This window comes from Hyalella azteca, unplaced genomic scaffold, assembly GCF_000764305.2.
Source record: "Hyalella azteca isolate HAZT.00-mixed unplaced genomic scaffold, Hazt_2.0.2 contig1803, whole genome shotgun sequence".
NCBI classification, from domain to species: domain Eukaryota; kingdom Metazoa; phylum Arthropoda; class Malacostraca; order Amphipoda; family Hyalellidae; genus Hyalella; species Hyalella azteca.
Window position 1 is genome coordinate 107,332 of NW_025932102.1, and position 26,880 is coordinate 134,211.

Below are 26,880 nucleotides of genomic sequence, written 5' to 3' on the forward strand. Positions count from 1 at the left end.
GGTGAGATCATCGAAAAATGTGTCAAATTTGACAGTTGACATGGAGCTACCAAATAGTGAATAACTGTTTTTATAGGAAGAATATTATGGTTTGAGACTTTTAAATACGTCTGTGAATATATTAGGAATCCTTTAAGTATACTCGTATTCACTGATTTCAAGTGGTAAATAAATTAATAGATGATTAAGTTGAGATGTTGGATTTCGACACATGAAAACTAATTCCGACACAACTTGAATTGGACACACACAGATAATTCAAAGCTTTGTACAAAAATTGAAATTTGCTTAATTAAAAGCCTAATAGCTGTTAATTAAAACGTAATTAAGTAGTGTTCAATATTCGTTAGTGTTCTAATTCAAAGCCGTGTTCTATCCCAATACAGCTCACACAGCAAACGGAATTCGAACACGTGGATGTCGGCAATACGTATCAGTTAAATTTGAAGCGCTGACGCAATACAACTCACCACGTGTCGGATGTTTCCACACAAAGTGACGGAATATAGGGATTTGGTAGGTTTCCATTCTAAAGGATTTTTAATAAATATGGCAACATTTTGTGACATTTCATCGTTGCTGACGCATAGTGAAGTGTTTTGAGAGTCATGTGAAGGTAACAGAACTTAGGTAATGCATACGGTTTTTTATAGTTTTTCATTTCTCGATGCGTCCTTAATGTGTCGGAATATACCGCGTTTACCCTATTCATTATTCATAGATCACAATTAGGTTGGAAATGAATTACAAAACTGAATAGTAGAAGGCATTGCAACAATCCACATGGCTTGAGATTGGTCATGCAGTGTGGAATTCTAGAGGGATAATAAATTAACCAGTACACATAGCATATTGGAAAGCAGGACCTGAAAGCTGGGAAAGGCCAGGAACTTTACACTTTGTCTATTATTTACATATCCTATCCCTTTCCAGAATTCCATTTGTGATTGGTTTGTTATTTTAGCCACTTTCAGCTTTCCAGCTTTGATTGGATAATGGAATTGTAATATTATCTGCTTTCAAGCTGTGATTGGCTGATGGGGATGCTTTCAAGCTGTGATTGGTTGTGCCCAAAAGCCCCGCCCCCAAGTATGGTATATGTAATACAGTACTGGTTAACTAAATACTTAACTGAAACTTGATCATTACAAACAAAAGGCCTGGAATTTTTTTTTAAAAAACCAATAAATGTAAGTGGTGCCTTCTAATGAGTAATGAGGGACTGATTTTGGCAAATAGAAAAAACCTGAATGTCAATGTCAGGAGCAGGGCTGGAAAAGTCCTATTTTTTCTGTAATATCATGGCTGTAATATCATGTATTTTGTTATATTGAAAAAATTGCGGTTTGCACTGTGCAAATATCATTTCATAAAATTTCTAACTTCCACAATCCGCACTTTTTCAACGATCCTGCCAAAATTATACATAGTTGCAACTGGCAAAGCAGCAATTTTTTTAGATTCTTCCTCAAGTTCATTTCTGAGTCCAATAAGTAGACTAGAAAGTATCTTGGATACCAGCATTTTCATACATAAGAAATTGATTAAAATATTGAGTAGATGAGGAAATTGAAAATGAACTGATTCTAACAAATCTCTGGTTTGCCACTATCATCCTGCACAACAAATCTGACTCTAGGGTGATAACATCCCTAGACTTTGATGGTGCCTCCTGCACATAGTGGCAAACCAGAGCTTTTTTAGAATCAGTTCATTTTTAATTTCCTCATTTACTCAAGATTTAAACCAATTTCTTAAGTATGATAATCATAGTGACAAACCAGAGATTTTTTAGAATCAGTTCATTTTTAATTTCCTCATTTACTCAAGATTTAAACCAATTTCTTAAGTACCGGTATGATAATGCTGGTATCCAGGATACTTTACTGGTCTACTTAACTTATAGGACTCAAAAATGAACTTGAGGGAGAGTCTAAAAAATTCTCTGCTTTGCCACTATGCTCCCGCATGACAGGCTCAGGTTTGGAGTGACACTTGACTTCTTGTCAACAAAACATGTCAATCAAAAACATTTCTTTGTAGATCGCATAGTTGGAGTCATGTCAGACCAGTCAGACTGCATTATCATGTGATCAATTGCCACTCGATTGAAGACAAATGTTAGTGTTGACTGTTTTCAGGGTAAAATTAGAGATTAGAGGTAACACGTGCATGGGACTTAGTAGAAGATTTGCAGCTGCCAGCTTGTAAATGTCTTTTAAAAGCTGAGATATGGAATTCAAGGCTCAAAAAAATCAAGTCAAGGCTCAAAGAAATGGAATCATGGCAGGCAAATCCATAAAACCATGGTTCCAAAAATTGAGTTGCGGTTCACCAAGTAGATTTTTTCCATGCCTGGTTGGGAATACTTACATTACGTTCCCGACATCCTCCCAGCTGGTGAAATGGGTTTGTGCGGTGCAAACCCATTGCTAACAAAAATACAGGCAATGCAATTTTTTTTAATTATCAGATCTCAATTTTTGCAACTTTGAAAGTTAATTATAAAGACAAAGACAAACAACAAACATTAATAAAATATGAACAGCTTTGAGAGACACATCACATGACACATGATGATGTATCAGCCATAGTGACAAACCAGGGATTTTTAAGGATCAGTTCATTTTTAATTTTCTCGTTTACTCAAGATTTAAACCAATTTCTCAAGTATGATAAGGCTGGTAGTATCCATGATACTTTACTAGTCTACTTATAGGACTCAAAAATGTACTTGAGGGAGTGTCTAAAAACTCCTGCTTTGCCACTATGACCTACTCCTACACATCCACTCAACAAGTTTATATTCCAATTTGTCATAGCACTTATACGGTGACCAAACCATGAATAACAATACCTCAAAATAAATTAAAAACTGTCACTTAATATATTTAAATATATAAAAAAATCAAAAATAAAAAAAATAATAAAAAATCATGATTTATTTTAACAATTCCAAATGATTTAATCACACAATTTAATCAGTTTGATTTAATCAATACCAACCCTGGAAAATAGTTTTCAGTGTGAAATTTTTTGTAAATAAAATTTGTCTAGACATAACTGTCATCAGAAATTTCCAATGTAATGGTATCATTTGGTATGGACACATTGTCTTTACAGACTTTAACACAATGCTGATAGTGTAATGTATAATGATAGATTTTACATAAAATCTATGTAATGGTAGATTTTAGTTTTACACTATGATACCATTATGTTGGAAATTTCTGATGACAGTTATGTCTAGACAAATTTTATTTACAACAAATTTCATACTCAAAACTATTTTCCAGGGTTGGTATTGATTAAATCAAGCTGATTGAATCGTGTGATTAAATCATTTGGAATTGTTATAAAAATCATGATTTTTTTATTTTTATTTTATTATTGATTTTTTTATATATTTAAATATATTAAGTGGCAGTTTTTAATTTATTTTGAGGTATTGTTATTCATGGTTTGGTATGAGTGCTATGACAAATTGGAATATAAACTTGTTAAGTGGATGTGTAGGAGTACTGAGTAGGTTTGACACACATCTTGTATACATGTTCTGGCAAAGTTTGGTTCTGCTGCAATGAGTCAGTGACAATTTTTTTTTCCAGGTCTCATAGTGTGGCACAAGAGTTGTAAAATTTATCTCAAGGTCATCTGGTCCTTGAACAACCGCATGACAGTCAATAGTCGATAGGATTTATGCAGTCGGTAGTTGATAGGTTTCATCAATAGCCAGACTGTAAAGCAAGGCAAAACATTGGTTGAGGACTCCAATTTCATGCACCAAAGATGCCGAGGTGGATGCCACTGGATGCCAGTCACCAATTATGCTTCTCCATAAATCGCGATTTATGATCGTTTTGGCCGATGCGCCGTATTGATCTACACTACAATCGTAACTATGTGTCATAGCGCTTAGTTCTGATGGCTGTGAGAGCTACATTTGAGCACCAAAGCATATGCGCTCACAGCGACCTGAACTACGCACTGTAGCGCACAGTTCTGGCGGCTGTGAGAGCTACATTTGAGCACCCAAGCATATGTCCTAACAGCCACATGAACTATGCGCTGTAGCGCCCAGTTCCTGGCTGTGAGAGCTTCATTTGAGCACCTAAGCATACATGCCCATAGCCACCTGTGAGGGTATATATGAGAGAGTATATATTGAGAGAGTATTGCTGTGAGAGTATATATGAGCACACAAGTATTCGTGCTCAGAGCCACAGGAACTCCGTGATGTAGTGCACAGTTCTGATTGCTGTGAGAATGTATATATGAGCATCCAAGCATACCCCGCTCAGAGCCACCAGATCTACTCTACTAAATGTAGCGAACAGTTCCAATGGTTCTAATTGCATGTATTTGAGTGCTTGCTTTGAGAGAGCCTCACGGCACTGACAATGGATAACAAAGCAGCTTGTGATAAATCATTTTAAATAAACAGACTACATCATTAGTCTAGTCACCTGAACCAAGCCAACCCAATTCATCCTAACCAAATTCAAACAACCTAATCTAACTGAACCCAACCAAATCTAACTGAACCCAAGCCAATCTAACTGAACCCAACCCAATGCAACCCAATCCAACTCAGCCAAACTCAACCTAATGCAATCCTAACCAATTCAACCCAAACCATTACAATCCAAGCCGATTCAACCCAATCCTAACCAATTCAACCCAACCCAATTCAACCCAACCCAATCCTTCCCAATGCAATCAAACCCAATTCATCCTAACCAAATTTAACCCAACCCAATCTAACCAAACCCAACCCAATTCAACCTAACCCAATTGATCCCAATTCAAATCTACCCAACCCTTCCCAATGCAACCCAGCCCAATTCATCCTAACCAAATTTAATCCAACACAATCTAACCAAACCCCACCCAATTCATCCAAAACCAATCCAACCCAACCCAATTGATCACAATTCAAATCAACCCAATTGATCCTTCCCAATGCAACCTAACCCAATTCATCCTAACCATATTTAACTCAACCCAATCTAACCAAACCCATCCTAATCTAAACAAAACCAATTCAATTCAACCAAATCCAATTCAATCCAACCCAATCCAATTCAACCCAACCAAATTCAACCCCACCTAACTCAATTCAACCAAAATTCAATTAAACTCAACCCAATTCAACCACGCCCAATTCAATCCAACCCAACCAAATTCAACCCTAATCAAATCATTCCAGCCCAATTCAAGCCAACCTAATTCAGTAACACTAAATAGATTGAATTTGAATGTGTAAGAATGCATTGAGATTTTATTTGATTGCACTAAATTTCATTGCACTAGATTTCATTGCAATGCATTAGAATGCACTAGAATGCATTAAATTGAATACGGGTACGGTACTACATTAGATTTTATTAGGTTACATTAGATTGCATTACATTGCATTAGGTTACATAAGATTGCATTAGAATACTTTAGATTGCAGTAGAAGTGTCAGTTCGAATTTGAATGCATTAGATTGTATTAGGCTATATTAGATTGAATTAGAATGCATTAGGTCACATTAGATTGCCTTTGGCTATATTAGATTGCCTTGGGTTACATTAGATTGCCTTGGGTTACATTAAATTTCTTTAGAGTGCAATAAATTGTGTTGAAACGCAATAGATCGTGTTAGAACGCACTAGATCACGTTAGAACGCACTAGATCACGTTAGAATGCAACAGATCGTGTTACAACGCAATAGATCGTGTTAGAACGCAATAGATCGTGTTAGAACGCAATAGATCGTGTTAGAACGCAATAGATCGTGTTAGAACGCAATAGATTGTGTTAGAACGCAATAGATTGTGTTAGAACGCAATAGATCGTGTTAGAACGCAATAGATCGTGTTAGAACGCAATAGATCGTGTTAAACGCAATATATCATGTAAGAACGCAATAGATCGCGTTAGAACGCGATAGATGGTGTTAGAACACAATAGATGGTGTTAGAACGCAATAGATCGTGTAAGAACGAAATAGATGGTGTTAGAACGCAATACATTGTGTTAGAACGCAATAGATTGTGTTAGAACGCAATAGATCGCGTTAGAACGCAATATATCACGTAAGAACGCAATAGATCGCGTTAGAACGCGATAGATGGTGTTAGAACACAATAGATTGCGTTAGAACGCAATAGATGGTGTTAGAACGCAATAGGTCGCGTTGGAACGCAATAGATGGGGCTAGAGCGCAATAGATCGCGTTAGAAAACAATAGATCGCGTTAGAGCACAATAGATCGCGTTAGAACACAATAGACCGCGATAGAACACAATAGAACGCAATAGATCGCGTTAAAATGCAATAAATCGCACTAAGATGCAATAGATCATGTTATAATGTAATAGATCGCGTTAAAATGCCATAGGTCGCGTTAAAATGCCATAGGTCGCGTTAAAATGCCATAGGTCACGTTAGAATGCAATAGATCTAGTAAGAACGCAATATATCGCGTTACATCGCGTTAGAACGCAATACATTCCATTAGAACGCAATAGATCACGTTAGAACACGTTAGAACACAATAGATTGCGGTAGAACACAATAGATTGTGTTTGAATGCTATAGATTACGTTAGAACGCAATAGATCGCGTTAAAACACAATAGATCGCGTTAAAACACAATAGATCGCGTTAGAACGCTATAGATCGCGTTAGACCGCGGTAGAACGCTATAGATCGTGGTAGAATGCAATAGATCACGTTAGAACACAATAGATCATGTTAGAACACGATAGATCGCGTTAGAACACAATGATCGGTCATGGCTGCCCGAGCCATAGTTTATGATCGGCCATGGACGCCAATTTAAGGTCGAGGTGGCTAATGGAGAGCTTGAAAAGACGCCGATATTTCGAGCTGAAAGGCCCTTCTTTACAGCCTGGTTCAGTAGTTGGACTTAACAATGAAAATGCTAGTCATTAATAATGAGATAACCTTAAGTCTATGTACATTATATTCATACCATGTTTTTCTTAGTTTTGTTTCGTCTCTGTCTGTCTGTCATCAAAAATTCAAACCTTAATTTAGAGCACTTCTGAAGATCCTAGAAACTTGAAATTTGGCATGCATGCTTATGTTGCCTAACAATTCAAGATTTGAATTGTTAGGCAGCATACATAACTTGAATGTTGTTAAATTTGCGCTATGCTGCAAACTTAACATACTTGAAGCCTAAATTGTTAGGCAACATACATGTTAGGCTTCATTACATAACACTCTACATAACTTTAATGTTATGTAAGAGTTGATGTTTTTCTTTCTTGTCCATTAAGAAAACATGGTTTTTAGAAATTTTTTTATTTGTTTTATTTCATTGTTTTTAGTTTTGTAACCACCAGAAAAATGTTTTTAAAAATGTTTTTTTTATATATATTTATTCATATGCAAGAAACCTCACGAATAATGCATTAATGGTTTTATTTTTCAAACCAGCGGTGCCTTGGGTTTCTTTACTAATGAACCACCGCTTCACCTCAGATACATAAAAATTGTGCGTAAACAAATGCAAGCCTTCCCTAAAATACCAAGGTCACACCTTACTCTTACCCAGAACTGCTTACTAAGTTTTAAATACTACATGACCAGAATTACAAAATCTCAACTCTATTTAATAAATGGCGACTTGCATTTGACAAATGCAAGCCACTCACAAATGTGATTCGCGAATTTCATATTCTCCCAGGAATATCCAATGAATACCAGTTACAAAGTGAAAAAGTAAAACTACGCAAGTGCACCTCTGTTGTTCACGAGCGTACGGTACTGCAAATTTAAGCGTAACACATCCCTGAATCATTCATCACAGAGTAAACTTCAACAAATAAAATGATCTAAATGTAAAAATCAAACTTGTGAATAAAGTCATGAAAAGTACAAGAATTGGCAACAGGCCATGGGCCTATTTCTTCAGTGCCACTGCCAACACTTTGATTCTATTCTATGAAGTGATGTGACTATTTTTTCAAATTTGCAGTGTAGGTGTATTTTGACATGGCATCATCTAGAATGGGAAATTTTAAAAGAGTATCAAGATTCAGATGCATTAAATGAAAAATATAATATGCCTACTTTATTTACGGTATTTAATTTCATGAATGAGGAATGTGGATGAGCATTCTTTCAACTAGGTAGCATTTCATAATTAAATCACAAACAAGAACTCGCTAGAGCCTTTAGCAGATGTTTAGATCATAGCATTATTTTCTGACTACCGCTGCATTCTCAAGTTGATAAGTTCTATGACTGACCATTAGACTCGTGCCTGTCATCCAAGACAACCAAAAATTATATCCAAACTTCAGATATTCCAATAAAAAATTGCACTCAAACCATTTTCTCGCGTCTATGTACTACATTTTTTGTGCATAATAATCTTGTTCATTAATTATAGGGCCAATAGATTTTTACCATTTTTATTCAGAAGTATCTTAGTGACGTGAAATTAACCTCAACATCCATGATAATTAAATCTTGGGCTAGCACAGTTCATTTATTTAAGTACAAACCATTTGCCATTGAGCTGCCCATTCAAACCTGTAATTCACAGTAAAAATAAAATCTCACATGTCATTTATAAGTCATTTATTAGCAAATGAAAATTGTAAAAACAAATTTCTCATTGATTCATATTAAAGCGTGTGATCTGATTTGCAACATAATTATACATGTATGAATTTTCCCAGTGATATGAATATCATTGATGGAATATGCGCGTGTTACAACAACACATAAATATGAACAGAATACTGAAAACAAAAAGTATTAAAGTACTAAAAAAAATTTTATGTCTGTTTAAGCAAAATATGGCACTTGATATTATCAAGCTTTTCATTATAGTATCTGATACAGAAATCTCATCATTTAAGGGGAGTGTCTACCCCAAAAAATTATCTTGGCTATTTACAAACAGATCACTCTGAAACTTGGTACACATATGTAAAATGGAAAAAAACTCGCAGTTTATTCCTGTGAATTTTTTGAAAAAAATGGAAGAAAACGTGAAATTCTTAGAAAACGGTCAAAAAAGGGGGTACTTTTGAAATCTATCTCCTCCTAGGATTTTCAAGCTACAACATCGAGACACATCATTTGATGCGTAAAGACCATATCTATAAAACTGTATTGGCGTTTTTTGAAATTTTTATTTTTGTGGGTGTGGGACCATTTTTCGTAAATTTTTCGGAAATTTTTCGATTTTTTCCCCACTTTTTACTGAATAAAATCCAAACTATAAAGAAATTAGAAGAACGCAAAGGCAACTTTGTAGATCTTTTATTTGCAAATCAAATGATATATGTCTCATTGTTGTAGCTTCCAAACTCTAGGAGGAGATAGGTTTTCCGTGACAATAAGTGTGAATGTTGAGGAGAGCCCCGCGTGGACAGTCCTGCGCGCACCTCAATATGCGCTCAATGTAGCATAGATACCAAACTAAACCTTTCTGGAGCTTGATTCCACTCAAGGATGATGGGAGCAACTACATGCGCATCTCTCCCTACAAAGCCCGGAGGCACACTGAGTCAGACCTCACAAAAACACTATATTTGTAGTGGTGGACAGCAAATCATCTCATATCTAATTACTGAAAGAACTCCCCATTTCATGAAATGTCGTGAAATCATAAATCAACATAGAGAGATGGCAGTGGTACTGTTGGATAGGGCAGAATGTCAGCTTTAAAATTAGTATAAAAACCGAAAAAGTAAAAATTTTCAATTTTAGGGTAGACGCTCCCCTTAACAACATTTTGTAATATATCATTCATTCTTGTCATGATTCTAATAGAAAAATTCTTAAATTTTGATAGCTTAACTCAAATATTTCTGCAAACAAAATAAGTTCAGAACTAAGGGTTTGAAATAAGTACTTATATTATCAGTCTGCTTACATCACACGTTTGCAAGGAATTTAAAAGCAAAGAAAATGCCAAACCATTTCAACATATTGATGTTGAAAATGCTTTGGAGTGTGAAACTTCTACATCCAGGTTTCTGAACAAAAGCTATCATTCAAACTTGCTTCTCGGCAAGCCCCCTTATTCTTCCATGTGCCTAGGTACATGCTGAACAGTGCAATGTGGCTGTATCTGAGAGTGATTTTAGTAGACTTGGTTCCACTTCTGGCAGTTCAGATTTGAGGATTTTGAAGTCTCTACATATCTTCAAACAAAAATCATGTCACAATAATGCATTCAGTTCCTATCATCTTGAATTAGTGAATTGCTAGTCTTTTAGGTTTTGGCATTTTTTCTTGAGTTTTAATCTTTTCATTTCTTCTATTACTCTGTGTTTTGCTAGTCCTGGTTTTTGATTTAAGGTGGTTTTGAGTTTTAAGTTTTTTAGGTTTTAATGCCTGACTTAGAATTTTGAATTATAAAATGATTGTATTCATTTTTAGATTTTCAAACTGATGATGGAGCTGGTCTCCCAATACATTTTCAAAATCGATATTGTGAATTTGCTGGGCATTTTCTTTGCTTTTAAATTTCTTAACTGTTTTAAAATATGATATGATGTTTTATATAAATTTTTTGATTTTCAGATTAAGGTATTTAAGATCAGTCAGACATGGATTTCCAGCATCGAGCTGGAGGCAAGACTGGTGGGGGTGGACAGGCTTCATGGAGCGAGAGCAACAAGGACAGACGGGAGCGTCTCAGGCAGTTGGCCCTTGAGACCATTGACCTGAACAAAGACCCTTACTTTATGAAAAACCATCTGGGTTCATATGAGTGTAAATTATGTCTCACTTTACACAACAATGAAGGAAGCTACTTGGCTCACACTCAGGTTTGTGGTTTTTAAGTTTGTGATCCTGAAAAATTTGATGCATCATTACCAAGTTCTGTTGATAGGCAATAGAATGATGAATGTTGTTGATTTGTTTTTCTCTAATTTGAAAATGTATTCAAAATTAGCTGGTCAGCTCAGCATGGCTAGAGCTCAATACCATCAAACAGGGTAATAAGAGACGGTTTTGAGTGTTTTTCCTTAATAACTTCTCACCAAGAATCATTTCATAAACGAGATTGAGCTCATTTGAAAGGTATTTGCAAGGACTATTGTATGGCATCTCTGAAAAATTCCATATTCTCTGAAAAATTCCATTCCATAAAATTCTACAATCTATGCTTCTTCATTTTCCATCCCATTTTAATATTCCCATGTACTGCAATGATGCAAGTGTAGTCAGAACATCTTGACATGACCTGGTGTCATTTTCTTTAGCTTATCCTTCTCTATTGGAACATTACAGCTGCAATGAACTCTTATCATTTGTTTTTATTAATTTATTCTGCCACTTGCACAGGGCAAGAAGCACCAGACCAACTTGGCTAGACGCGCCGCAAAAGAAGCAAAGGAAGCACCAACGCAGCCCGCCCCTGAGAAGGCTCGAGTGGAGCTTAAAAAATTTGTCAAGATTGGTCGCCCTGGCTATCGTGTTACCAAACAAAGAGATCCTGAGAATGGGCAGCAGAGCTTGCTTTTTCAGGTTTGGTGAATATATATATATATATATATATTTTTTTTCAAATTCACTCACGAATGTATCAGTCTTACAAACAAAAAGGCATTTTTTTAAGTATAACCCAGACTACGTTCACATGATTTCAAGATATGCCTCCTGTTTTATAACATCCTGCCTGTCTGATTCTATATATGGTTGCTGGCGAGAAAGCATTTTCTAATTATTTTTTATTTAGGCAGCGTGCCCAGTTGGTCATTTGAATATTCCATTTCCATGATCATTTTCCGGCGCAGCATTTTTATAGTCATGATTTATTATCTATTAAAGACCACCCAAGAGGTTTTACTAGACCACCCGAGAGGTTTTGGTTTTACTAGACCACTCGAGGGGTTTTACTAGACCACTCGAAGGGTTTTTCTAGACCATCTGAAAGGTTTTACTAGACCACCTGAGAGGTTTTGGTTTTACTAGACGACTCGAAGTGTTTTAACTAGACTATCCGAAAGGTTTTACTAGACCACCCGAGAGGTTTTGGTTTTACTAGACCACTCGAGGGGTTTTGGTTTTACTAGACCACCCGAAAGGTTTTACTAGACCGCCCGAGAGGTTTTGGTTTTACTAGACCACTCGAGGGGTTTGGTTTTACTATACCACCCGAGAGGTTGAAAATATTATTTATTTTTATTTCCCTATTTATTTCTTTAGTCTATTTTATTAGACTTGTGGGGTATTCATTTTATCCTCGGTATGTACCAAAATATTACTCACTGAAAAAGCTTGAGCTATGAATGGTACCAAGTAAACCAAACTTGTTATATGCTAATCGAGCTGTAGACATGTGACAGTATTTCTTAATATGCCAGTGTTCCATACACTAAATTATACTAGGATATATTTAATGTATTTTAAGTATTGATGGACCATTTTGTCCGCTATTGCCATTACATGTTGAGGTATTGCGTCAGGTGGACTACCCCGAGATCGGCGAAGGCATCGCCCCGCGCCACCGCTTCATGTCGGCCTACGAGCAGAAGGTTGAGCCGCCCGACCGCAAGTGGCAGTACCTGCTCTTTGCTGCCGAGCCTTACGAGACCATCGCCTTCAAGGTACTCTTCGTCCCCTTGATTATTAGCATGCTATATTCTTGGGAAAAATATAAAAATATCAAATGTTGAGGCGCATCATCATTCATCATGTGACAATATAATTTCTTCTGCTGATTCCGTTGCATATTTATTTCACTTTCCGTCAGAATTTTTGGGTTGAATTGCGGGTTTTGGTTTCGACACGTTCTGATTAACTTCGCATGTAAATTCATCCAGTTGATATGAACTCAGATAATGAATGTCTGATACATACTACTATGCTATAAAAATAAAATTAAATCTCCTGAATTTCAGAGCAAGAGTTCCGCCTGGTTATCAATGCAACAATCTTCAATATTCTCCATTAAGGAGTTGTCTAGATTCAAGCCCCATGGGGGAGTTTCGTTGGGTATATTTAGTTAGTCGTTTGCTTAGTTTGTTGCTAGTGCTATTTATCTCTACACTTTTTTTTAAATTCATAGTTTGTAATAAAAATGTCAATGTTACAGGTGCCGAGTCGGGAGGTGGACAAAGGTGAGAATAGGTTCTGGACGCTATGGAACAAGGAGACCAAGCAGTTCTTCCTGCAGTTCTCCTTCAAGATCGACCCTAAGGCCAAGCTCGTCCCTCCCGGTCCCCCTCCCCCCATCACCATTTCCTCCTCAGGGGGTCCTGGACACCCTCCGCCGGCTGCATCCCCCATGTTGCCTCGACCACCTCCCCCTCATGGTCCACCCCCATCGATCCTCCCTCCTGGGGGACCTTTGGGTCCACCACCCGCCATGCCCCCGCGGCCGCCGATGTCCAGACCGCTCTCAGGCCCGCCCCCACCCCCGCCTCCCCACATGCAAGGTCCTCCCAGGTTCAGCGGTCCATCCAGCAGTCCGTATGGGCCACCGCCCCCCAACTCCGGGGGACAAGGCGCTCCTCGTTTCCCTTCTGGCCCGCCTCGTCCCCCTGGCATGAGGCCCCCACCTCTGCCGCCTGGTATGGCCCCTCCTCCACCCAACCTAAACAAGGGGCCTCCTCCTCCTCCGGGAAGTCTGCCTCCTCCCCCACCTCCCTTCAACCCCGCACCTCCCCCTCCGCCTTCAAGTGTCAACAGTGGTGGGGGAGCTCAGCCCCCTCTTCCCCCAGGCTCCAACAAGTGAACATTTTCTCTGCTTTTTTTTCAGTAACCTGGTTAATGAAACTCATCGGCTTTCTTTGGTCGCAGAATTCAGGCTGCAAACAAATGGTTCTCTTTGAGTCTTGAATTTTTCAGTCGCGGTGATCGGAAGAAATTCCAACTGTCTCTGATTTTTATACCATACTCTTCTCTCCTGGTCAGGTTTAGCTTCTATGTTGACTCTTTGAATGCTGTAAGTGAATAGACCTGAATAATAAAGGGGGCAAAGCTTACACGCATTTCTACGTTTAATTAAAGAATCACAGACGAATTTGTAGAAGACATCTCGAAAAATTCCACATAACTGAAAACACGAAATGCTCGGCCATCACATCGAATATATTGACCGCTTCTAATGTCATACTTCACTTCCATTTTCACGAATATACATTTGCCTACAATGTAGGAGCTGGGTTCTATCTTTTCTAAATTATTACCTTCAAACGTCAGCAATGTGAGCCAATGGAAGCGTCTTGTCCTTTGATTTGTGTCTGAATAAAAGGCAAATAAAAATTTTCAAAAGAAATCCATTTTATTTACCTTAAAAATGAGATTTTCAGTCTAGTAAGGACCGACAAAAACGTACGTTTAGCTGATTTAATTATCTATACTTATTTCCACTGTAAGCAAGCTGAAGAAGGCAAAAAATACTGCAATTTTAATGTTTACTTGAATTTGCGCACTCGTCTTGCTCGCCCGCATGAACGACTGCAGGAAGTCTAGAAAACTTTTCAACACAATATGAAATACTTCATCAAATACAAGTTAAACGCACTTATCCTTACCAGTACCCATCTACAAAACTTAAGCTAGTCGCAGTTATACCACCTGAAAATTATGCATGCACCTGGGGGAATCTCAACTTCGAGCTGAAATTTCAGTTCCGGACTACACAAGATAGAGACGATACATCAGTGGTTCCTAATCTGCGGTCCCGGACTACAATTGCTTCGCTACCTTCCCAGTGAGACGCGAATACGATTTCTTGTTAGGTATATTTTACTTCCAGAAAATGTTACAGTATACCGCCCAACGCAAGATGATCTGGCAACGATTCGCAACCGTTGCCGGACGCAACGAATTTAGTCCCAGTGACCTACGGTTTACATAATGAAATTCAATTACTTGATGACTAATATCTTGAGCGCATTGAAAGTTATTTATAGCTGAACACACAATGAAAGCTTATGTGTAGTATTAGTGATGAGGTCCTGTGCTGCCGCAGAGGAGCTAAAAGTCGTATTCAATCACAAGATTAGGAAATACTGATGCATACATTGGAATTTCAAGGAATAGGATGCACAGAGCTGCACTAATTCTACAACCTGGAAAGTGACAGTCTTGAACAAGATTCACCTCAAAAAATTTCACGACTAAGGACGTCTAAAGGCATCTGATTCAATTATAAAGATGGAATGATAAAGGACGGCGGAAAAAGAACGAGTGAGAATTATCAACACAATTTTAAAAAATAATTACAATGAAAGTGCATAGCTATCCTCAAGTTCAGAGTTAGCTAATTCTAAGCTACCTAGCATTTCTGAGCTAGGGTGACAGGCAAGAGTGGCACTACTCAATACCGACTCGTGACGTTATTAATACTGGTAAAACATTACCATATAAACTCATTACCACTAAGCCGTTCCTTCGTTGAAACTTCACAGTCGACAACCTATTAGTAATTCCCAAGCATATGTTAGTCAGTCTACAAATATCGATGTAAATTCAAGCAAAATTAACTAATTCTGTACTAGGAAAGATGGCGATGAGGTTTTATTTCTATCATTCCAGGCACTAGATGCACAGAAACAATCGTCACGTCAGTTCAGCAGCCGGTGGCCAGCTCGTTAGCAACCACTTCTAACGACTGCAAGTTTCGAATTAAACGTAACGTGATTACGAGTAATTTCTAGAATGTACATTACAAACGACCGAATGTACTGTAATGCTAAGGGCCAGCAGGGTTTGCATCGTAATTTATAAAATATAAATTTAATGTCGGACATGGATTGCACAAGCGTTTGAATGAAATATCAATAGCTTTAGTGAGATTACTCGAAAAGACCTTGATAGCAAATATTGTCTCTAACGAAACTGGACTTAGAGAAGCTACCGAGAAATCAAATACTACATTGATATCTCTAAAGAGAATTAGAATACAAGAAGGTAGTTCTGTTGAGATAAAAATAAATTGCTCGACATTTATTGATTTGTGGCATGCATAGCGACGGAAAGAATTACTGTAGATAAATATTGAGTTTTAAATCCACAACAAAGAAGAATGTGATCACTAAGTAGGTGGTCATTCACCCATTAGTGGCAGGGTTGTGTGCGACGGATGTAGTCTATTAACCTTTTATCTATTGGAAAAATTTCAGCCGATGATAAAAGGAGTCCTCTGTGCCTGAATTAGCCAAAGCCTGTATAAATTCATCATGATCGGTATTTAAAGCAGTGGCATTAAGTTTGTTTCACTGAGAGAAAAATGAACAGAGAATTAAGGCTAAATGTTTGCTTAAGTTAGGAGCTTAAAGTTATAGAAAGACAGAAGCGCCGACTAGTAAACTATGGATAGCTGCAGCACATCCCTTATGCAATTCAACGAGCAACCGAGAGCGCAAAATTTGCTACATCCTGTAATGGCACAAAAGAAAATAGAGGCGAGCAAGTTGTATGACTGCAATATTTGATAAACTACGGAAAAATATAACCGACAATACCTATATATGAAAAGAACTAAACAAATGAATGGCAAGTAAATACAAATGAAATCATAACTTAGGTTCACTCAGAACGACTTTCAATTAGACGCTCGAGAATGTGCGGTTATGCGTAGTGCAAAATAAACGTGTGCATGTTGAACATGAGAAAATTACATTTCGAGAATGGCTTAGGCAGTGATAGTAGCGAGTAATCAATCCGATTTCCAAGCAATCATCTCTTAACATAAACAACGTATTACAAATGTAAATAAGAAAAGAACAAGCTAAGACCTTAAGTACTAACATCTAATTACGTAAGGTTACAGGCGACAAAATATTTGATTAGCACATGGCATACTGACATCCTAATAGCTAGACAACAAACATAAAAAGCAGAACCTTTTTTCGTGGGATCGCCATTTGCTTAAAATACTCTTTCTCTCGCGTCTTGATCGACGGCATTTAGGAAAAAAGATTTATTTTTAAACTGGACTTGGAAAAGTTGACATCATTGGAGAGGTAAAGCTGAGATTTATCTTTAACTTAGTGAGAAAAGGTTTGAATTCATAGAGGTCAAATATGTGTGACATCAATGTGACCACACTGCCTAAGCAATGACAAAAAACTTTTCAACCTCACACATGTCAAACACATAATTAATAATGCGTGGAGATGTAGCGTCACAGTGGCTGACACATGAGCAATTTGAATTGAACGAGTAGAGAGTAGGCCATTATCATCGCTTGCTTTGGGCCTAAAAGCTGTCAACTGAGATATTCAATAGTAAACTACAAAAGGATTCACATCAAAACATTGAGCTTCAAGACACATGGTCTCATGAGGAAGAAATTCGATATCGCAACAACGCGATGTATTTTAATAAAACGCTTCCTTTTGTACAGGCATGGAAACGTTTTACCTGCATCAGCAGTTAAACGCAGCACGAGCACATAAAACAGTAGTTCCCAAACTTTTGCAGGCTGGCTCCCCAGTAAATTCCTAGCGACCACTTTCGACATGCACATAATATTCAAGAAGCCCCCCTCTAATACGCACAAAAACCGCAGATTTTGAATATTTTCAAAAATCTAGAATAGAAACCCAGGAGAGGTTAAAAAACAGATCTGGATGGAAAACCCATCGCTGGGAGCCGTGTGCTGCACGTGTTGTGTACAAATCATCAAACAAACGTTCGAACTTCTGACTTTGACTTCGGACTGCAGCCCCTCCTTCCTCACCGCCTTCCAGATCTTTCGGGGGGGGGGGGGGGGCGGTACCGCCCACTTTGGGAAACACTGACTTGAAGCATCAGCACCATGAATACATAAAAAATTGTGGACACTCGAGTTAAAAAAATGTTGTAGTGCTATTCAAATTACGGAACTGTCGCGACTTCGTACGGGATATTCACTTTAAGCAAATAGAACAACCGTTATGATATTCTTATGGGTGATGGAAATACTAGGTCATGTCCGTGCGTCTCTTTGCGAGACTCCATCACACATGTCAATGATTTGTTTGAATCATTACAAGGTTCAGGATTACGTTTAGCATAATCATTACAATAAATGGTACTTATCAATTAAAATAAAAAGATGTGATTTACAAAAAGCCGCGAAACATACAGAAAACTTTTCTTCAAGTTATAGATGCCAACTGAAGATTATTCTAATTTTAAAAATGAGATAACAAAAAATTTTTGTTTTTTTTTATGGACTTCATGCAGGTAGAAAAATGGTTGAAATTCACGCAAAAATAAATCACATTTGAAGGAAAGAATTACGTCCTTATGACTAGAGAGTTGATTTATATTGCGACATGGAGAACAAAAAAATATGTTTTTCAAGAAGTTTTTAAAAAACAAATTAAATAGGCATACAGAGTACTAGAAACAACAACGAGATTCTCATATTGCAAACACTTGGCGTTGAGAATCAGGGAAGTTTGGAACCATTTACCACACCGAACAATTTACATATTATTCATGCGTTATTCGTACCATAAGTTAAGGAAATACGGTATAGATAAAAAAGTATGCAGAACACAGCACACAAATGCAATGAAATACAAAGCAGTACACACATTTGTCGTGTATTTCCACACGCTATGTAAAGAAAAAATTAAGCCACAAGTATTTAGTATTGAACTGCCCATCATCTGCTGATTGATCCAAAAGTTGCTTTTACCGTCTTGAAAATGTGAAGATTTTCTTCAATAACTAAAAACAACAGCAATTCTACCATTTGACCACTACTTGATAACTTTGAGAAACCTTTTAGGAGTTCTGCAGGAATAGTTTGCTTGCTTCATGCTAAACGTTCAGTTTAAATAAGGATGATCTGCCAGCATTATACACGGTGGGTGGGGGTGGTGTGATGGATGAAGTTCATCACTAAAGTCAGTAAAGGTTAACATTGAAGCTCTGTTTTGTGTTACTCAAATACTCAAGCATTAGTTGTATAAATTTCCTCAGAAGTAAAACCTTTTTCACGTGATCTATTAATGAGACAAGGATCCTAAGGCTAGAAGCACTGGAATATCAAGTATACAAGCAAAATACTTAAACATCTCTCATAATTTTATGGAAAATTTATGTCATATAATGAGTACCTAGAAAAATACCAGCTGACTGATCTTAAAATAGTTCAAAATCTCTCATTTTGTAAGAGGAATACTGATGGAGAAATGAGTACTTAGCGGTCATCACATTTAAATAATAAATCACGCATTTTACGAAAATACCCAGCAGTATAATACTTCAGCCAAAAAAAATTATATCTTTCAAGACGAAATAGTTATAAAATCAAGATATTTTAGCAGCACCGAAAATCGGAATTATTTTATGAGTAACACAGATACAGAGTTTATAATGGTAGGTATGAGATAAGTACCTACTTAAATAAAATGAGTAAAAAGCAGAATAAAAAACGTACGCCTAAGAATGAGAAAAAAATGATAAAATAATATGATAAGAGAGCTGACGTGCGCGATGAGGTATCCACAATACCGCAGATCAGACCAGCGCAGCGTGATGAGGCAGAGTGAGGTTAACCGCCTCACTGTGGATGTCGTGAGCGTGACACACCAACTCAAGATGCTCACACTCGCCGCTTAAACCTGCACAGCACACACACGGTGAGACATTTGGCCACTGCCTCGAATATCTGCATCACTTGATGAGAAAATCATCACATGTCACTCAACGTCGCAGGCATACACCACGGTATGAGATGCCAGCAAACTTGTTACCAGCCCTGATTGTCGTCATGGAAATGCTCGAGGTGAATCAAAGGGAAGTCCAGAAAATGTTATGCCTGCGGGAGCCTGAGTAATATTTTACCGGAATGGTTTGCAATGGCCCTCTGGCGCCGTCTCTTCTTCTTAGCAAGTGCGCTGTGGTGAAATATCCAGACCAGAGCTGCTAGGTTGCAGCTTATAAGTACTATTATGACCCCAACCAGCCAGCCTCTGCTTCGCTCCCACGCTCCTGCAAGATTTATATTCTGATAAGTAACAGTGCTCAAAATATCCATATGAAATAGTCACCTGTGAAAATAATATAAAACATTTTATTCCATAATGTGGTAGAGTAAGTGTCAAGCAACGCTCATCGAGAGCACTGGTTTGGCATGCAAAGCCTGCTTGACATATGACTTAGACAGGCTAATTAACTTTGTTAAGCATCGATCCGTTTGACCAGCTTTAGCTTTATCAGTTTAGTGTGGGTTCAGACCAGCTTTAGTGAAGGCATGTGAAGGGTGGTTGATGGTGGTAGTAACAGCCACATGAGGGCTGGACCCGTAGCTGTTCTCTGCCCACATTTCAAACTGGTAGCTTTCTTCGCCACGTTGCTCCACTGCCACCAGAACCTGACCGACGTGTCGTTAAATTACTGTTAACACTTATAAATTAGTATGAACTTTGCTTTTAGATGCACGAATCAAAGTTTACCTTGAGAGAAATAATTTTTGAACAGAAATCAGAGATTTTTCTAACACCAATAATAAGAAAGTATAATTTATAAATCAATCACTAGCTCATTCCACATCCATAATAAAACAGAAATTAAAGATAAGTTCTTATGAGAATATATACAGTACGTTTGTGTACATGATACAAGTATATGAAATATTGCATAACTAATTCATCTCCTGGGACTAATTGTTTCAAGATTTGAAAGAGAAATTCACGAATTTAGTAGACAGCTACACTAGGAGTTTCCTGTGAGACGAGCAGTAGTTACCTGATTTGCAGGCAAAGCATGAGGAAGAACCTTCCACTTGGCTGCCGTGGAGTTCAGTTCCGCACTGTTTGCTCCTGACCAAACATCCACACCCAAAGCACTGGACCAAGCGTCAGAAGCAGCATTGTAGTCTTGGTCAAGTGGTGCAGCATGATCATGTTGTAGAGGCAATACAGGATGCAGCACTGGGCGGTAGCGCAGATGCAGCACCGTGTCAGGAGCAGCAGTGAGGTACATTGGTGAGAAAGGGTTGTGCCAGTGCAGAATTATCACATCATCAGTCTCACTGACAGTTAGGTTTGCAGGAGGAGGTGGGGGTCCTGAAGAGAAAAAAAATTAAAAATTATTGCATGGGTTCAATTTGAAAATGATTAATACCCAAGTGAATCTGTAATTATTAGTTACAAAACTAAAGAATTAGGATGCAATAAGAAGAAATTCATTGATAGGGTAATTGACTAAATAAATTACCATTTAACACAATTATTTATTATTTCATTCGAAAATTAAGAAATTGGACAATAAACCAAAGGTATCATGAATGTATCAACTGATTAAAAACTCTAAGAAAACAAGAACAGAAAATGAGGAGCACCTACTTATCACCAATAATGAGAAATCTCATATAGTATAGCATATATGCAAAACTTAGAATGGTAACTAGAAACAATGAAATATTATTGTAAATAGGTTACCAGGTATGAGGAGGGAATGTTTGACAATTAATGAGTCATCAGCCTCATTGAAGCAGGAGTAGTTGCCACTACTGTTCAGGGTTACAAACGGGATGTGGAGGCTGCCATCAGGTGACAGAATAGGCAGTTGCTTGCCTTCCAGAACACCTGGCCACGTCCAGTACACGCTCTGTAATCAGTCCATAAACTTTTTGATCAACCAGATAACCATTTTTTATTTATATCATTAGTCTGCATTAATTGCTAGATTGCTGAGAATATAGAAACAAAAAAAGACTTGGTTCACATATGACATCAATCCACCCAAGATAACTTTTTTGTCATGCAGCAGTCAGTCATGACTCATGAGAGAATATTAAAAAAAAACATAATAGCACAATTGCTTTCAAAGAACCAGTTGAATATTTAAATACAAGTTAGATAGGTACTTATCAGATTCATTTTATTAGCAGTGGCAAGGGATAGCAGAATTTGTAACAATATGAGGTCATCCAAAATGGGCTTGGTTTAGCTAACATGCTAAATTTAAGTAGAATGGTTGATTTAGAAAATAAATCACACTCTCTGCACCTGGTTTGTTTGTAATTGCAGCTGAGATGAGTGGCATTGGAAGGTTATATTTGCACCAGCAGTGCTGATGAAGGTGTTTGCTGCTGCTGTAGTTTCTGCTGATACCAAGCTGCTGATGGCACAGCCTGTGAACACAATACTCTATCAAGTATTTGAAAATATCCAGCCAAATTCATGCATTGACCTAGCACATTATGTTTTGGTTATTAAACACAAGTGAGAAAAAGGTTTGCTAATTTTCCAAAAAAATTTTGGAGCTTTATAATAAACAAATTTTCACATGTCTCATATGATGACCTCATGTATTCTAGGCCTTAGATTGGCTTAGAACAATGGCTGATAGTTGTAGTCATTGACAACATGGTTGCAATAATGAATGACTCAGTCTGACTGTCTGACAGGATTTATACCTAAAATTAGCTATTGTAATGTAATATCAATAGTTTGGCATATGTGCCTGTGGTTTGGAAATTTTCTTTATGATTGCAAAATTGATAAACCCTGCAAAAAGAATCAAGTACTGGTAGTACCGTAGTAGTTTGGAAGGAACATATTTCCTTATCGTCAGTCTTACTTGCCTACTGTGACAGTGATTAAAACAATAAGAATAGTGTCATTTCTACACAACACATCTGGACAATTTTTTAACATAATTTGTTTGTTATTATGTACACTTATAGGAAAATAAATTCTTTTTGATCAAGCATTTAAAGTAAAATCAGTTTGACAAGAGGCAAGTTATGTGAAGTAGCTGTTGCATGGCAACTTATGTGCCATCAACAATTGATATTTTTCAAACTTGAGTTGAATTAACTTACCACAAGACTGCAAGAGTCACAAATTGACTAAAATTTGAAAACCTAATATTAAGAACTATTGAAATTGGCTTGATAGTAGCTTATATATTCAATTTCAAGTGTAATATCATCCATCCATGCAGACCATGCCAGTGATGCCACTGACATTGGCAGTTGGCACAGCACTTTTGTTTTTGTTTTGAAAGAAACTGTCTGTTGTGTTAACTAAACTGAGGCTAGTACTGAGCCACAGCACTGACAGCAGCACAGCTTTCTAGGTAGTCACTAAAAAGCTTTCTAGCAATCAGAAAAGCTTTTTAGTTATGTGTCTATCGATCATTATAAATTTTAAATCTTAATTATGACTAGTATTTACAGTTTTTACAAACAAGTATAAAGTGGCAAGTAAGGTGCAGTAGTAGCTGCTGAGTGGCAACTTATGTCATTGAAATATGAAGGCAGGTGTGAGGTGACTAAGGTACCTACTGGTATCAGGCGGTATGTGTTGAAAAATGTTAGCTTACCTAGTTACCTATAGCAATAAGATAAATTTTAGTAGGTTCTCTTATAAATAACAAGATATAAAACTAAAAGAAACTAGTAAAAGATTCCATATTTACTCAAATGAGTTCTACAATGAATTAAAACTTTACCTAAACTGAAAAAGAACAAGACCTAACGGCTAACTTACTAATACCATAAAAAATGCTAAAAGGTTACAATTATTGGCAAGTTAAACAAAAAAATAAAATTGTCTCAAGTTTATTGGTCAGCAATGAAATTTATGGTGCCAAAGCAATATAACTGGTAGGTAGTTGTTTGCCACTGAGTGCCACGTACCTACAATGTAACACAAAATAATTGAATACCTACCTACGGTAATCATTTATCGAGAAATTTTGTAGTCCATATCAGGTTATAAACTCACCTACGGCAGTTCCAAACAGTATAAAAATCATGATTGATGTTTCATTCTTCCATACACTAATAGTTCATCTGTTAGCAATCAATTCAATTTAAAAATATCAAATTGATAACACCAATCATGTCGATCTTCGGAGACTTTTGGAGACGAACCATCAAGTGAAAAAAAGAGGGCAGGCTTCAGGGGGGCGTCGACCAACTAAATAAAGACGCCAACTTGAATAACAGGTAAAAAGATCATGTGTCTTTAAAGGAAGAACTATTGAATAGTAAAATTTATATATACTTTAGATACGCATGTGAGTAAAAATATTTTATATAATATTTGTTTTCTTCTCCAAATTTTTACGGCAATAAGGAGTCATTAGTTGATTCCTGTCTATAGGATACACACAAATAATTTATGAATAACGTTAATAATAACTTATTTTTCCACGATTTTTGTTTCTAATATATACTTAAGTGTACTTGGAAAATGTTTTCATATTGCATCTTATTAGGAAGCGAAAGCGTTGGCTAACCTGTGCCTGTGTAAACAAACAAAAAACGATCTTGATAAGGTGACTGATATTGTGAGTCGTGACTGCGGGCATAATCTGAAATTTGTAGGCCGAAGAGTAACGAAATCTAAGGTGAGATGTAAAATTCAAGGTTTCTTCTCTAGGCGTGAGATATTGTGTAGCTAAATTTTAATACTGTGAATGCACGTTAAATCAGTAATATAGGTACAGTTTTTAGTGAATAGCAGGGGGCCAGGGTCAGCCTGTCAGGGAGGTAAGAGCAGTATTTATCTATTCTTTAACTACCTATTCTACTGAGTGGCAAATTATGTACCGTATCATTTATCGTAAACCAAATGTAACATGATATATGAACCATATATTCTAGAATTTATAACTTCTAATTGCTGTCGTATTACTCATATATGAAACCCAGGGCATTATTTATGATTCTACCCTTCTTCTCTTGCAGCTCAATCTTGCAGTTCTATTTTGAATTTTCCAATATGTTAATAATTTGACCCTAAAAATTTTATTTTCATTAACTAGAATAATTTTTGTAAAGAACAAATTTATTTCCTTTAAAGATTAACTTTAAAAATTTATATTTTAATGTTTGAAAAATCACTACTCTTAGATATTACTGAAGAAAGACATTCTCAGTTCATGTGTTTTTTATCAAATTATATAGATTTTACTTACTTTCTATGGGGAGAAAAGTTTGAATGTTGTGAATTATCAGCCCACTTAAACCTAATTGCTATTATATTTTTAGATGGGTTGATAACAGATAACTTCCCAACTTGTGAGACTTATTAACATCAGTTGTATAAATATTAACTGACATCATTCAAATTGTCAAGGACAGTTAAGGCACTTGAGATTGTTAATACATTTGAATACTTTAGTTGACAATCAAGTGAATCAACATCAAGCAATAGTTGTGCATATGGCTTTTTCTTATCTTGTATTACAGCTGTTACAGCTGTAATACAAGATATACAGGTGGAATACAGGGTGGAATTCTAGAAATGGAAGTTCACTTATAAAAAAGCTTTCCACCCAAGGTGGAATTCTTTCCTTAGATACAGTACTCTGCCAAGTGCCAGGTGACTGACTATAAATGAAAAGGAGGATCAAAAGTGGACAAACTGTTTCAATTGCTCAGATTTGTTGTAAAATTGTTTGACAGATATTTTCTATTTTTTTTTATTTAATGGATTTTTTGAAAATTATCCAGGCTTTTAGTTTGTAATGATCAAGTTCAAGTTGAGTATTTAGTTAACCAGTACTGTAGACATATACCATATTTAAGGTCGGGGCTTATGGGCACAACCAATCACAGCTTGAAAGCATCTCCATCAACAAATCACAGCTTGAAAGCATCTCTGTCAACCAATTCACAGCTAGAAAGCAGATAACATTACAATTCCATTAACCAATCACAGCTGGAAAGCTGGAAGGGGCTAAAAAGCCTAAAATCACAATCCCATCAACCAATCACAGCTGGAAAGAAATAGGTTATGTATATGATATGATGGACTGAAAGTGTAAAGTTCCTGGCCTTTCCAAGCTTTCAGGTCCTGCTTTCCAATATGCTATGTGTACTGGTTAATTTAATATCCCTCTAGAATTCCACACTGCAACTGTACTTCACAAATATATTCACTTTATCAAAATTTCATGTAATACTACTGAAGTATTGCACATTGATGATTAATGGTGAGAGGCAACTACTTTTTCTGACAAGTTCATCATTAAATATTGATATTTATCATTAAAAGAGGTTGCTGCAGAGTTTATTTTAAGAAATAAGGCAGTTCATGTATTCATTTTTGCTCTAACTGGGTTCTTAGCTCAAACCAATTATGTCATCTGAGTTTATATAAATAAAAAAGGTCCTGTTTTAGTTTTGTGATCCAATATGCCATTTGTGCCTGATCTTATATATATGAAACTTGCAGCAAATTCTAGGCTCCTTGGAAAGTTTCTAAAATTGTGATAAAACTCAATTTAGAATTTATTTCGTTTTAATTTGCATTGAACTGCAGGAGTGAATAATGAATTTCATAAGCATCATGTCAATTTTAAGAGTTTTTAAGTACAACTGTAAGTTAAGTCAGGGTATAAAACTCTCGAGTTAAAAGTTTTCAAATATAACTATAATGTATTGTGTTGTAACTTGTATCTGCTGACCACAACTGAGTTTTCTGTAATGAAAGGTCTATAAATTCATCTGCTGCTAATGCTAAGCAGGCAGCAGGATGCAAGTACCCACTGTCCAGAAATTAATCACTATAAATTAAATGACCTTATATACGTATGCTGGTATGATATATCTTATTTTTTTTTTACTAATAACTAAGCAATGCATTTCTAATTGTAAATTTAATTTTAAACTAAATGATGTTGTAGACTATACATAATCCTTTTGTCTGGTCTGCATTGTTTGCCTTGGAACATATTGAATGGTGAATGGTCGACACATTGATGCAAACCATTTCCATTATGATACTCTGCCATGTGTTTGGAATTGTTTGACAAGATATGCTTTAAACTTGTTAAGTTCTCGGTGAGTGAGTGGGAAGAAGCCTCTCACAGTGCAGCTGCCTATAAGGCTTCAGATCTGCTGCCACTTCAATTTATTTATTGGTTGTTGTGGTGCTTGTTGCTTATTGTAAAATGTCTGTAGCTTATTGTAACAC

At 36.7% G+C, this 26,880-nt stretch overlaps 3 protein-coding genes across 4 annotated transcripts in view; 2 read left to right on the forward strand and 1 right to left on the reverse strand.

Moving 5' to 3' along the window:
• Window positions 1-14,266, forward strand: part of LOC108682001 (splicing factor 3A subunit 2) — a 15,509-nt gene extending 1,243 nt beyond the window's left edge. For both annotated transcript variants that reach the window (XM_018171089.2, XM_018171088.2), the window contains exons 2-5: window positions 10,565-10,812; window positions 11,333-11,515; window positions 12,457-12,597; window positions 13,086-14,266. In XM_018171089.2, coding sequence (XP_018026578.1) covers window positions 10,591-10,812; window positions 11,333-11,515; window positions 12,457-12,597; window positions 13,086-13,727 — 1,188 coding nt within the window. In that variant the 5' untranslated portion in view covers window positions 10,565-10,590 and the 3' untranslated portion in view covers window positions 13,728-14,266. The remainder of the gene's footprint in view (window positions 1-10,564; window positions 10,813-11,332; window positions 11,516-12,456; window positions 12,598-13,085) is intronic.
• Window positions 14,267-17,730: 3,464 nt separating this feature from the next.
• LOC108682002 lies at window positions 17,731-23,860 on the reverse strand. Its single transcript, XM_018171090.2, has 7 exons — window positions 23,680-23,860; window positions 21,955-22,079; window positions 21,385-21,553; window positions 20,690-21,009; window positions 20,180-20,315; window positions 19,787-19,933; window positions 17,731-19,563 (listed from the first exon to the last, which is right to left on the reverse strand). Exons 1-7 carry the CDS (start codon window positions 23,708-23,710, stop codon window positions 19,460-19,462), a joined length of 1,032 nt encoding a protein of 343 aa, XP_018026579.1. The 5' UTR covers window positions 23,711-23,860; the 3' UTR covers window positions 17,731-19,459.
• Window positions 23,861-24,245: 385 nt separating this feature from the next.
• Window positions 24,246-26,880, forward strand: part of LOC108681998 (protein retinal degeneration B) — a gene marked incomplete in the record, with an annotated part of 51,421 nt that continues 48,786 nt past the window's right edge. Inside the window, 1 exon segment of the mRNA XM_018171085.2 lies at window positions 24,246-24,307.